This window comes from Pomacea canaliculata, linkage group LG4, assembly GCF_003073045.1.
Source record: "Pomacea canaliculata isolate SZHN2017 linkage group LG4, ASM307304v1, whole genome shotgun sequence".
NCBI lineage: Eukaryota > Metazoa > Mollusca > Gastropoda > Architaenioglossa > Ampullariidae > Pomacea > Pomacea canaliculata.
Window position 1 is genome coordinate 31,051,396 of NC_037593.1, and position 13,740 is coordinate 31,065,135.

General features: G+C 46.8%; 1 protein-coding gene across 6 annotated transcripts in view; it reads right to left on the reverse strand.

Annotated features, from left to right (window-relative positions):
• Positions 1 to 13,740, reverse strand: part of LOC112562263 (RNA-binding protein Musashi homolog 2-like) — a 134,653-nt gene that overhangs the window by 64,502 nt on the left and 56,411 nt on the right. For all 6 annotated transcript variants that reach the window (XM_025235386.1, XM_025235385.1, XM_025235389.1 and 3 more), the window contains exon 7: positions 6,548 to 6,596. In XM_025235386.1, coding sequence (XP_025091171.1) covers positions 6,548 to 6,596 — 49 coding nt within the window. The remainder of the gene's footprint in view (positions 1 to 6,547; positions 6,597 to 13,740) is intronic.

The following is a 13,740-nucleotide window of genomic DNA, read 5'->3' on the forward strand; positions in this document are numbered from 1 at the left end:
AATATTTTAAAAATAATAATAATAAACGGTGTGCGCAGGTGGTTCACCGATGCGCATGCGCTCATGACTGAGATCATTTTCTCTCCCACATTGTATATTCATGAGTGAAATTCTCATTCTTGAAAGACTACGAGAGAACACACAGACTTGAAACAACAAACACCAGATGGCTGACAAGGTTATCACTCAAGGCACAGACATAAAATGGCAGTTAGATGTCTGCAGCTACTGCTACACGACAGTTTGTCTACGTCTACCCTACCTTCTGCGTCCTCTCAACCTCGTGTCCACACCAAAGTCCGTTTGGGACAACTCACACTCGTTTACTTCCTCCGCCGGCAATGGACAATACTCCTTCTTTCCTTCTGTCCCCCCTGAACGTCCTCGACGAGAAAGGTGTACTCCAGAATATGTCTCCAGGGGGGGAGAGAACAGACGAACACACAAACACACACACGTGTGGCAACAAGTGTGCAATAATAACCACAAACACAGCACACCGCCAGAAAGGTCGGTATCCAAGGGCGACGAGGTTGCTGGCAGGGTCGGGAGGATCCTCTGATGTCAAAGCTGCGGATACTGGAGCCTGGCATCTCCCATCAACCCTCGCGCCAACTTCAGTGGAAGGCTGGTACAGCAAGTTGGGAGGTCCGGCGATCGTAACCCATCGTCCTACAACGGTCTTTTCTCCTATTTTTCTTTTCCTTGAGAATGGTGACGACTGAGAATGATGATGATGATGTTCTTTGAAGACGAAGTTCTTCAGGCAACAGGGAGCTGGTTCTACAAGTCTGACTGATGCTGAAGGTTGTCCAAACTCCAAGTCACTTCGAGATCATTGGAGCACGTGACCAGTCCACACTACACACAGTAGCAGCGACTACCACAACTACAAGGCGCTACAGGACTACTGACTACTGGAGGACAGCGGCTACAGGCAGCCAGAAAAAACTCACAGCCAGACACTAGACTGTAGCCCCCGACTACTGCCTACTGACTTGACACACATACATCAACATAGACACCTACACACACAGCCTGGGGGGTCATCGCCCCATGACTGACCCCCACACAGGTGCATGGAGGAAGCCCTGACCTACAATTAGTCCACACTACTTACAAGCCAGTTGTTTGTCTACGACTGAGCTACTGACTACAAAACAAATAAACACAACTTCACTAGAGTGCAACAAGTAGCAAGCAAGAGAGCCTAGCTCGGCCACAAGCTGTTCCCAGGACATTGCAAGTTGCAGACGACGACAACGATGATGATGATGATGATGATGATGATGATGATGATGATGATGACAAACATGAAAAGAAAGCAGAAATGAAGACACTACCAACCCAGAAATGCTTATCGGACACAGCTGCTGAATTTATTATATTTTATTTTTGTTTCTAGAGGGCGCCCCGGTCAACGAAAGCAGTAGAAAGCAACGGAGTCTACTTTAGGGAAGGAAGGGCAGGGGGAGGCTTCGGAGGGCACTAGAAAGTTTTAGGCAAACCTTTTTCGTGTTCCTCTTTTATTATTTTTTTTTTCTCTCTCTCTCTTCAAGACTACACAGACAGCAGGCCTTCTCCGAGCTTGTGCTCCGCACATCTTCTTACATCATGAGCAAATGAAGATGCTGTGGTGTTACTATTAATAGCTACGGAGGGTGCTAGGTGTGCCAGACAACAGTTGAGGGGGGGACGTTCCAAGGTGGTAACCACTCCGATGGGTGACGACAACGTAAAGGCAACGTAAAGACAACGTAATGCCCTCGGGCTGAGCTCTGTGGCAAGAGAAAACAACCCTGTGGCAACACATCCTGGCGAGACGGACGAATGCTTTGCTAAATATTTGGTTGGAGTAGGGAAAGGGGGATGGGGATATTGGATGTCATCTCACAGTTTTATAAGAAGAGCAAAGCTGTGTGAACAAAAATCACCTTTGGCTCGCCGGTGCATGTTTTGTAGGAAGAAATGTGGCGAGGAGCTCTTTTCGGCTCCTCGGTAATACTGTTTTTATTATTTAAATAAAAATCTCGTTTTGAATCATCTTCCTTTCTCCAAGCAGGTGCTGCCAGCAAGCGAGGACGACCCCAGCAAGCAAAGAACACAGTGAAAGTCTACTAAGCACCCGACTCCCAACGAGTTCTGGGGTCACGACAAAGGGCGGGCAGAGGGAGAAGGTTGTGTGAGGGGTGGGAGGGAGCAGGGGTAGTAGGGGTTGGGAGGAACAACTGAGAAAGGAACGGGCATGCCTCAACTAATTCCTCCCGACTCCCTGAATAACTGTTGGCGCAGGGTTCTAGGATGGACGCGGGTTGCCAGTGACGTCGGTGGTGGTGGTGGTGGTGGTGGTGGTGAAAGGGGGAAAATGTCACGATCAAAAGTTTTTGTTCTTTCCCTGATTCCTGTCTCACACCTGCTGCTGGAAGAAACAGCAGTTAAGGGATAAGGGGAGCGAATGAAAGAAAAAGAAAAGCGAGTTAGGGAAGAAGAAAACCGAGAGAAATTATCCCGGCAAAACCAGCCTCACTCCTGTTGCGAAAAAAGAAATGTAAAAAAAGAGCAGTATGGGAAAAGTGATTGCACAGGAGGATCTGGCGTGCCTCACCTGTTGCCCACCTCTCGCCCCACATCCAGGGGGTGAACATGTTTTCTTCCTATGGAGGCCCCAACCGGCAGAAAAGTTTGGTTTAGTCTTGATGATGGAAGGAGTGGTGTGGTGGGCAAAGTTCGGACACCTTTGCACCAAGTCCTTCTGCCAGGACTCTCCGTTTCATGTCTTCACAACTTGACAAATATTCCCTTTAACGGAATATTCCCTTGAACCAAACCTTCTAATTCTGTTTTATCCCTGAGATTCGTCTCCTGCTTCTCTTGGTTTAGTGTTTCCTCCTTTGAGCCTCGTCCAACTTCTCTACACTCCTTTATTCGGACACCCTCCCCCAAACACACCTCGCCACTCTAAACTGTGTCCAGAAAATAAAATATTTTTTCTTCGGATTTTTTTCTACAACTTTGTTTAAACACCTTCAGCCTGTCTCCACCTCCGCTCATTCACACAAATTCAAGAAGTAAGCAAACCAGTCGATGACAAAATCTACTTGCCTAACTTCCAAAGAAAGGGGAGGTGACTCGTGCAGTAAACGTACTCTTTTAAAAAAATTCAAACTAGGTTGCCGCGATTATTTCAAAAATATACAAAAAAAAAACAAACAAACTTTCTCTAGCCACAAAGTCTTTCATCCCCGCCTCCTTCCCCCTCCCCCAGCCCCGCAACTGTTCTTGTCGTAGCGCCACCTGGACTAGTTATTTCCCCTGCTTTCGCAAAAGTATGTTCCTCCGACATCCTAACCCTCAACAAAAATGGAAAGGAAGTTGGAAGAAGAAGAAAGAGGGACGGAACCGCACAGCCTCCGTTGATGAATCTTTTCAAACCAAATTACTCGCTCCGCGGTGCCTCCTACAACTTGTCTGGTGAACCCATCACGTGCCAGTCTCCGGCCCTTGTTTGCGTCCCGAGGCGCGACAAACACGAGAAGATGAGAGCGAGGAGAGGTGCCCCTTCTCATCCCCATCACCATCACCACTCTCATTTATTTTTCTTTAAAAAAAAAAATGCCAGCGTTTCTTCTTACCAGTCTTACTCTCCCCAACCCGCTCCTCCCTATCGCTACAACCCTCCACATCCGAGATATCTTCACAAAAATTGTTTAAAAAAGAATTGGAGCACGGAGAGGTGACAGGTTATTGGATGAAAGCAACTACAAGCTAAGGAATAGAATTGCATTTGTCTCACCTTTTAAACAACCTACCTATTACATGCACGAGAGAACACGAATACATACCTCCAAAAATACAGAAAAGTATGCAATGAAATTTTTTTTTTCTAAGAAGAGATGCCAAGAAGCTAGTTTCTTTCCTAAGAGAATCTCTAGTGATAAATGTTCATAACCAACAAATAATATATCACAACTCTTTTTTGGTTCAAGACTTTTCTGTCTACATAAACTAGACAAACATTTGTCGACTTCTATCTCAAACTTTTTTGAGGAGGTGGTGGGTGTGGAAAAAACCCAAAAAAGGTTGGACGATCTCCAGGTTGACTCTCCTGTCCCTTCTCCTACAGGGAAAACTTTTTTCTCTGCCTCCCCTCCCGCTATTTTCATTCTTTGAAATCAAATTTACAGGACAAGGAGACAAAATAGTTCGTTGAACAGACCGGTCTGCCATTCACCTGTCACTCGCCCACCTGTTAAAACGCCGTTGACTGTGCAACAATCCACCTTTGTTTTTGTTTGTTTTTTTCTGACGGATTTTTCTGGCAATTCCCAGCACAGGTTGGTAGTAATCACACAGGTGTTCTTTCTTCCACACTTTATGTCGCAATTCTTCCACTTTTATATTCCGGGTATCCTAGCTCGCAACCATTCCATGTTTTACGAGTGTTTTTACTTAACGTTCTTTCTTTCTCCGCAAACCTTTTAGCTTTTAACCAAAAATTTCTGCCTCCCGCTGTGCCCTGCTGTCAAAAGTAAGATGTTGATTGTATATTTAAAAAGTTGAGAAGCATGAAAAGCAGCTTCATAGCCCATCTACTCTCCGAAGTACATTTGCAAATCGTCCTAAAACATCATTTCTGTCACTCAGATTGCACCTTGTAAATGTTCCTCCATTGGGGGGAGTGATTAAAATAAGACGGAATGAGAGAAAAACAAAGTCTTTATTGTGTAAGTCTCTATCAGCATCAACTTTACATTAAGTGGAGAGGAAATGTAAAAGATCTGAGTTTTTCTCGTTTTTGGGGGGCAGGACATGTTTGGAGGGACACCTGAAGCACTGTTGCTGCTAACAATAAGCAGACAACATAAACTCCGGGTTGAGAGAAAGGGGTGCAAGGCTGGGGTAGGTGGGGTAGGTGGCGTGCGAACACAGAAAGTGTAACGTTCCTACAGACGGCGGAACCGGAAATACGGAATTAAGCAGACGACAAGCTGGCACAAAGGAAGTATTTAAAGGGCACTTGGTTCGGATGAATTTTTCAGCCTCGGTCTGACATTTTTACTTCCCGCATCTCAGCAGTTCCACACCACCCCGACTCTCCCAACCATCCTTTTCGTCCATACCGGAACCTGGTCACGTGTTGAATACGCATGCGCGCCGTTCTCTAAGGGAAGAAAGGAGCAAAAGGAATTTGGAGGATACTGCGTTTATTAGGCCTGAAAGTATGAGAGAGAGAAAAAATGATAGAAAAGATGCAAACTAGACGCAGAAAGAGGTGGCAAACCTCCGATGGTATCACGATGCCGACTTCTCCAGAAAACTTCACGACTCGGCTTTGAATTCCGAGACACTGGGAGGGAGGAGGAGCGAGCTGGTAGACACGGAAGCCTGTCTGGGAGAAACAAGTCATTTCAATTTGTAATGGTGTTCAGGATTGCAGAGAAAGGTCAGTGGCTGCGACATCAGGGGTGGGGGAATGGTGGGGTGCAGGACGGAAGGAGGGAGCCTCGAAATAAAATCAGGAATTGCTCGGAAATACGCGGAGACACTCTCTCCATCGAACTAACTGCAGGCGAAATGATGGCCGAAGATGATGCAAAGGAAAATCAGTCTGGGAAAAATAACAATTTACTCCATCCTGTCATCTAAACCGCGAAATCGAGGTCACGTGATCGTGTCGAGTGCAGCGATGACTAGCGGGCAGATAACCAAAACTAACAGATGAAGGTAAGAGTAGTTGTAAGAAGGGGATGGAGTGAAGGGGAGAAAAGAACAATGATCCACGTGCAGTAGGCGAGAACTAGAAAGGACTAGCTGCTCTGCAACATCTGCAATAACTTTAATGTTTACACGACTATACTCATGCATCATTCTGTTAAGAAACAAACATACAAACAAACTGATAAATGCAACGAAACGCATACAACTATTTCACAAGAACAAGCTCTATGAGAAGAAATGGCTGCTGCAACATTCAGCTTCTGCACTTGACAGTCTGGAATTTTATTTGACCAAAATAAATAAATAAAATAAAATAATAGGGAGAAAATAAATCCAAACTCTAAAAAGAATTCGAAAATAAAGTAACCGTTGTGTGTGTGTGTGGAGTCTGGTTGACTGAGGGCGACACGGGGCCGGTAGACAGTAAGAAAATTATTTAATAAAATTATTTTACCAGGCCCTCATTGTTCATAATAAAACTTTGCAATCCTAACAAGACTCACAAATCACAGACTGTAATAAAAGATGTCTTCTGGGTTTCGTAAATTTTCCTACGCAGAGCCATTGTAATGCTTCTGCGGTTTAATGTCCGGCCGCCAGGACTGTTACCCTGTTCTTTATGGGTGGGATTGGTTCTGGGGTAATAGATATTTTAATTTACCCTGAAAGTTGTACCCGTTTGAAGTCTTTTTTTTTTCTTTTTTTTTCTTTTTTTTGGTAGACAGGGATGTGGACTAGAGCATCTCCCCCACCCTTACCCGAGTTCTTCAGGAGCCTACAACCATCTGTGGGTGGGAATTGTGTTCCCAAGGGAGGGCCACCAACTTACCCCGGTGTCTATTCGTCGACTTGTCGAACATCAACATAGCGTCCTCGATCTGCAGACAGCGAAAAGAAAAAAGAAATTAAAACTCCTTACATGCTATCAATACATCAAAAGGACTATCAATCATTTCAAAAAATAATAAAACATAATCAGGTGTCCTGAGTTCTACTCATTACAAGCTTTCAAGGAATATGTTGCTTTACATGACTGCGTGTGAATGAGGGTTTTATGTCACGTGATAGTGGATACACAGAATACACACATGGAGAGAGAGAAAGTATTTGAAGCGGAACAGCGGCCATATTGAAACTCATCAGGCCACCCGGACTCCATATTTCGGATGCTCTCTTCAATCTTCCACAAAATGTCAGCGTTGCATGCCTCCTGCTCGGTTGAATCGCTTTAATTATCTGATTTGAAAGCCGCTGGGGGCCTGCGTCCATCTGACGAGAGGTGGGCAGGTTGTGTGTCAGCTGATTGTAGGAGTGGTCACGTGGCTTAGCCAGTGTTGTCATAGCACACTGTTAGCAGGGTTAGCCAGTGATATCTACGGACGCAGCCATGCACGGTGTAGCGTGCTCACTCATGCGTGCGCCGCATTTCCGCCCGGCGAGGGGAGAGCACTCCCGAGGATCGCTAACAAGCTGCGCAATGCAGCCAATGGCGCTCGTGCTGTAAAGGCTTTGTGCAAGCCGTGGATGTTAGGACCTCGTCCAGCCTCCATTGCTACCCCACCGCTTCCTCCTCCTCCTCTATATGGCGGGGGTTTATACTTTATACTCCTTTCTTCTCTTCCTGCAGGCTATCCGCAGTAAACCCCTCCCTCCCACCCACCATCACCACCCAGCCCCACACACTCTCTCTTCCTTCCATCATGGCTCGACAAACGTGGGAACTCGAAGCGCCAGTTCGTTGGGGCGTTACTAAACACAGGCATGCGCACACACCGTTGTGGAATCTGAACCGAGTGACTTGACGTAAGCACCGCCAGATTTCTGCGCGCGCATAATTAGTCCTGCAGCTTCCGGCACAGCCTGCCCGACCCCCCGACACCCTATCCACCCCAGCCACCTTCCTCCTCCTCGCAAGCTTTTCTTCAAAGCGGGCGCCGCCGCGGGATAAGATTTTTTTTATGTTATTGATCAGCCTGCCAGCGGGCCAGCCAGCGAGTGAGTGGCTAGGCGTGCTAGAGAGAAAGTGGAGCAGGGGGTAAGAGTGACAGCCCCCTCCCTACACACACATCTTTCCCTTTCCGCTAGTACGACACCAAACCGCGTGTTCAACGACAGGTAAGATTTATGACACGGCCCAGCATGCTTTGCTACACGGACAGCGCAAACTGGCACAACATCTGAGGTGGCGGTGGTGGTGTGACGGGGTAAACACAAAGTGCTACCCGGGACACATCGCGAAGGGGAGAAAACTTGTTCCGACCGACACACCGTGGGAGGTAAGCGACTGATGTGCGTAGCTTACCTGCACCGTAATTACACCCACCGGAAGATGCAGGTTGGCTGCAACCTGGCTTTGAGCTGGGTGAGCGCGTGCACCACCCTTCGCGTGGCTTCCCGAACGTTTGTCCCCCAACGTTCTATGCCCTCGGCGAACGTTTGTCCCCAGTGCTTCGGAGACGACAGATGGGGAGGTGCATGCACGTGCTTGCGCACCTGCACGGCGAGTGAAGGGGCGGGATAAAGGTTCAGAGGTCAAATGAACGGAAATCCTTTCAACGAGCGACTTTTCAAATATCAGATCCAAGCTGCTGGAGTAAACGGCTTTCAAACGTTCGCAATCCCAGCTGCACTAGCGCCACGCTATCATCGTAATCAAATGCGATAACGCGCTGCCATGTCATCCTGATGATCATCGTCTCCATCCTCAGCCTCTTCCTCTTCACCCTTCTCATCAGACACCATCTCACCCGCCCACGCAACCTTTTATCGCTTGAAGATAAGAGTCCTGCGGCTCGACGATTGAGAGAGGAGGAGGGAAAGATAGAAAGAAGAGCAAACAAACACTAAAATTTAATGAATAAATAGAAAAAAAAATAGCAGGTTTATCTCCAATCCACTTTTTTTTTTTTTACAAATTCCTAATCGACGTCAGGGGCGCATGCGCGGCTCTGCTACATCCTGGAATTTACAGTCGCCTCCCCTACCCGAATTTTAGAACTCGCTGCTTTATCAAAGTGCTCTCGTTTTATTCCAGAACGTTGCTGCTATCATGAAGCCGAATATACATCATCAGGCAGACATCTGGCCGATATTTATTTACTTTTAAGTGAAGATGACTATCTGGTTTCCTTACACCAGGCTGAGAGAGCAATTACTGATAGTCCAAAGTCGTGTGCGTGATGAACGAGGGGAGCTGACTACAAACCTCGTCTCCAACATACACCACCAGTAAGTAACAAGAAAGAACATAATTGCATGATCCTACTCCCGGTAGAAGAAGAAAGCCGAGGTTCCTATAAAGCAGGCACAACAAGAGGAAAAATAATAGAGTGCCCGAGACGAGATCTGAACCCATCCTTATTTTGATGGTACCGACATGGTCGCACCAGACACCTCAGGTACAAGAAATCGGGAAACATGGAAGAGAGAAAATAAAAAAAAAAACCTCTGGTTATCATCGTTATCATAAGAAAATCATATAACCGACACTACAAAGGTCGACCTGCTCTTCCGGTTCTCGTAACTGCTTCCGGTCTCAGAAACTATGATGTGCAAAGAAAAGAATGGCTTCTCAAGCGGAGGTTGGGTTTAGGTTCCTCCTGAAAGATTTGCTTCGATGCTCCAACAGGAAGCCAAGACACCTGGCAGATGTTGACCATCCTCGTAATGTTCGCACTTTCAGTAAAATTTATAGGTTTCACTACCTTCAGCAAACATCCTTCTCATCTTGACTCTTGTACCCGACTCTCCCCCCACTATACTCACCCCCAACTTCTTGCAACTCCCCCCCCAGCATCAATATATTAGCCACAGATATCACAGGTGAGGTCCTGTATCTTGTAATCAGCTTCATGTGCAACATATTATTTCTTGCTCTCCCCAGTTTCTCCTTATTTTGCAATATTTCTTGTTTTACATCCGTGCTACCTGCATGCTTTACTGTCCCAATTCTTGATAACCTGTATTATTTATACCTCCTTTCTTCTGTGTCTGAGGTTCACACAATGTAAGACAAGCCATGAATCAAGCCACAACCCTGGTCCAAAAAACAAATAAAACAAAAGGAGAAACATCCTCCCTCTCCCTTCAATGAAAAGTCGCTACTCTTCCCGGTTTGTTTATTTGTTTTGTTTGTTAAGCTGCATCTTGCACAGGTATGTCAGTGTTTCAAATGCGTAAATCACACTAACTCATATGTTGATTAACTTGAAGTATTTTTTTTTCTTTGGAAAAGAAGATTTATGTAACGGCGTGGAAAGAACCCACAGGCTTCCGCCATTGCGTTCCTCATCCTTGGGTATCACACGGGGAGAGAAGTGGGGTGTGGGAGGGTGGCACAAACTGCAACTGGTGCACCCGTACACAACTGTAGCCAGCACTGAGAGAGAGAGAAATGGAGGGGGAACTGTTGCCAAAATGGATGCTAGTGGTAACGGGTTTACATCATTCCAGTTACAAATGAAAAAAAAAAAGGCAGGAAAAATATGAAAAGCTAGGAAGATGTGGAAAGTCAAATGGTGAAGTTGAAAGTGTAAATAGAATAACAGGAACAAAGTTAATAAACATGTTGTCTTGAAGGATAAAATTAAAATAGTGAGTAGAAAAGGGTGTTGTGAGTATTGGTGTAAGGGGAACAGAAAAAAAGTTTTTAAGCAACTATTCGAGAGAACATCTAGAACAGGTAGACTCCAGTATTATCATGGAACTGAAGAACGAATAAAGAGACTTGACGAGGAATGATGGTGGTGGTGGGAGGATTTGTGGGCGGACGGCGGAAGTGAGAGAATTACACACGGTGAGGAGGAAAGATTGGCTGAGAGTGGGAGGATAAAACTGTGGCCAGGCAAAACTTTATCACCGAGTACTTCCGCTTGCTTCCTGAATTTACTTCCCCTCCTCAACTCTCCCCCTCCCCACCGGACTCTTTCCCCTCGTCCGTACTTCCCTTCTCAGCTGCCATGTGCACAGGGTGAGGACCTGCAGGGTGTACGGAGGGCGAGCAGAGGAAACTTTGTGGTGATGTTGACAATGATGCTCACAAAAACACCAGATGGGGGAGGGAAGTCGGAGGAGGGAGGAGGGGAGAAGATGTACGGGAGAAAAGGGTGAGGGAAAAAAAGGTTAAGATGTATTCCCCACTCGCTGGCTCCCATCAGCCATAACATTTCAAACATTTTTCTCGCTGGTATTTTAATGTCGTAAAGGCGGCCCGGAAAGCGATGCAACTCATTTCGCTTTACGACATCTGACGCAAAGAAGCAGCGACGGTCTCTCCAGGGCCGAGGGCTGGTGTCCATGTCGAAGTTGTCGGATGAGGAGGAGGGGGACAGTTGCGTGTGGGGGCGGGTGATGATTTATAAGTTTTAGCATCAGAAGTTTCCAGGTCCCTTTACCCGAGATGGGAAGGAGAAGGCGGGCAGCTGCACAATTACAATCGGACAATGTCTGTAGAGGGGGTCAACACCGCCATCTTTCTCTGCTACCCATCAACCCACCTGACTTATCCAAGACAGAACTTACGTCACACAGCCTTGACCTATTTTAAGTTGTAGGTCACGATGGACACCGTGCGGCCCTCGGGGGGTTTGGGGTGAGGGATAGTAGGAGTGCTAGGGCACCGGCAAAGATCGCGGTTGAGGTTTGATGAATCTTTCGCAACCACCACCTCCACCCTTACCTCTGACCCCTACCTCCCTCACCTTTGGGGCAGAAGACAGATTCATTTGCTGCGGGGCTGGCCAGGGTGTGACAGGCTGCTGTTGTACCCTGAAGTCCCTGGCGTCACCCTCACAATGTCCCCCCACGCGCCTCCCCCCACTGCTATTTGCATAAGCCCGGCGCTAATCTCAGCGCAGTCGCCATCCATCACCCAATGAGCGCGGACAACGAGTCAGGGGGGAGTGGGAGGGTTAATGGGAACCCGGGGTGTGTTTCTAAGAGAGAGACCGCGAAGGTTTTTTTAAAAAAAAAGTTGCTGTTGGTTGTTGGGAGGTGATATGTTTGAAACTTCATTTATTACGGGTGTAGATATTTTGTAATGGTGTTGTCCACCCACCCCCTTGTCTCTCTTTACCCTAACACTCCTAGTGTTATACCCGGTAATACTACTACTGATGTAACAAGTCAATTAATAATCGTAACTAAATGTACCAGACCCAGACAGGGTGCGGATTCTTCTGGACGTGACAAACCGGGTGCATGGGTGCTAACCGCCTTCTCACTTTTAACTGACAGAATCGTCCATTGTCGACTGCGCCCTCTGTTCTTCGCACTTTTTTTTCTGGACGAGCGTCACTCCAGGACCACGTGCCTCTACCCACCCGTTGCCCCCCGAGGTGTAGAGCTTCGGCCACCCGAGCTGAGTGCCTGAGACTTTAAAACAAAGCCGGTGGCTTCACGTGACAAGCTGGCTTCCCAGCAATTAGCCTGTGCGCTGTTTTTGTTTATTTTATTTGTCAGCAGCACGGTATCTTTTATTTCTGGCTGCAGCCCTCGACAGGCTATCACAACAATGACCGGCATGAGAATGTAAACAAGTATTTGTCATACTGTTAGTCACCAATGACTTAGTTCAGTAACTTCAAGAATGCGATAATATTTCTGATTTCAGTTGTGGTCCAAACCAGGCTGACGATGGATGACATCCTTGCAGGACAGATGATGGTCACGTGTGGTTTTCATGCACTGCACGTACTAAATCACAGATAAACAAACCCCCACGGATGACATTTCTGTTGGGTTTTTTTTTTTTCGCCAAAACAACGAAAAACAAAAAACAAAAACGGCGACAGGACTGTCAGGAAATAATCGTCCATCTGCACAAAATTAACCCTGACCTCTGCCTTTCCCTCTGATGTCTTCCTGCTTCGATGGAAGCTAGTCTCGCCATAGGCTTACACTAATACGAGGCTTTGTGCTATTCCGGGTATTCAAGGGTGAAAGAAAAAATAAAATAAAAGAGGCAATGAATTAGCTGCTAAAAAAAAATCCCCATCCCCATTCAACATTGCGAGAGAAAAAAAAAAAAAATTCAAATGTGATGACACGACAGTTACTGCAGGTGACTTCATTTTCCTCCTTACTCCTCCTCCTGCCTTCAGTTCTGTCCAATGACTGAATGGAGACACGGAAAAACAAATTACCAGCCCTGGAACATCCCTCTAGTATTTAGTTTTCAGTCACAGATCGGTCTGATGTCTGCACGCTTACAAACAAACAAACACCGAGACCTGGCAGACTGGCATCTACAGCCTCCCTCCCTTCGTGCGCCTATGAACCTTCTCATCTCCCCCCAAAACATTCTGACATTTTTGTTGTTGTTATTTTCCACGAAACTAACAAAAATTCTCTCGCTGCCGACTTCACGGTTCTTGTGTAACAAGCCAGCGAGTGTCGGTCCCCTGTGGCTTTACTGTCAAAGTCGCTTTACGTGAACACAACGTCGCCGGCACGTAACGCTCTCAGTCCATCTTCCTTCGCTTCATCTTGCAAGTTCCGGGCGCTGGAGTTCAAAGAAATTATTACCTGCACACCTGGGGAGCGCACGTCTGGGAGCGAGCTTCCTCGTGTTCGGCGCTGGTGTCTGTGGTCGTTGATGTCGGAGGAGGAGTTGGGAGGGTTAGGAGGTCGGGGAAAGTGGGTGATCCAGGTCAGAGGAAGGTACCGGGGACCTGGTGTACCCCTCCTCTACCCGCCTAGAACTGTCGGTGTCACCGCGGGTGGCTTGCTGTGCTTCTGTTATTAGCCGTACCCCGCTAGGATGTGAGACAGCCTGCTAGCGGGAACCTTGTGAATTATTTAAAATGGGATTTGACTTCAGCCGGCACCAGTCCTCTGGAAGTGTATTTCGAGCATGAACTAGTTTTTCCTTCCCTCTCTCTCTCTCACACACGCAGGCCCACGCACGCGCTTTTTTTAATTTATTTTATTTTTTTTTTTTTGTACAGAGAATTTCGCCATTTTTGAGAAACAAACATTAACTCACCCTCTCCTCTCCCAACTTCTGTACTGCACAATGAAATA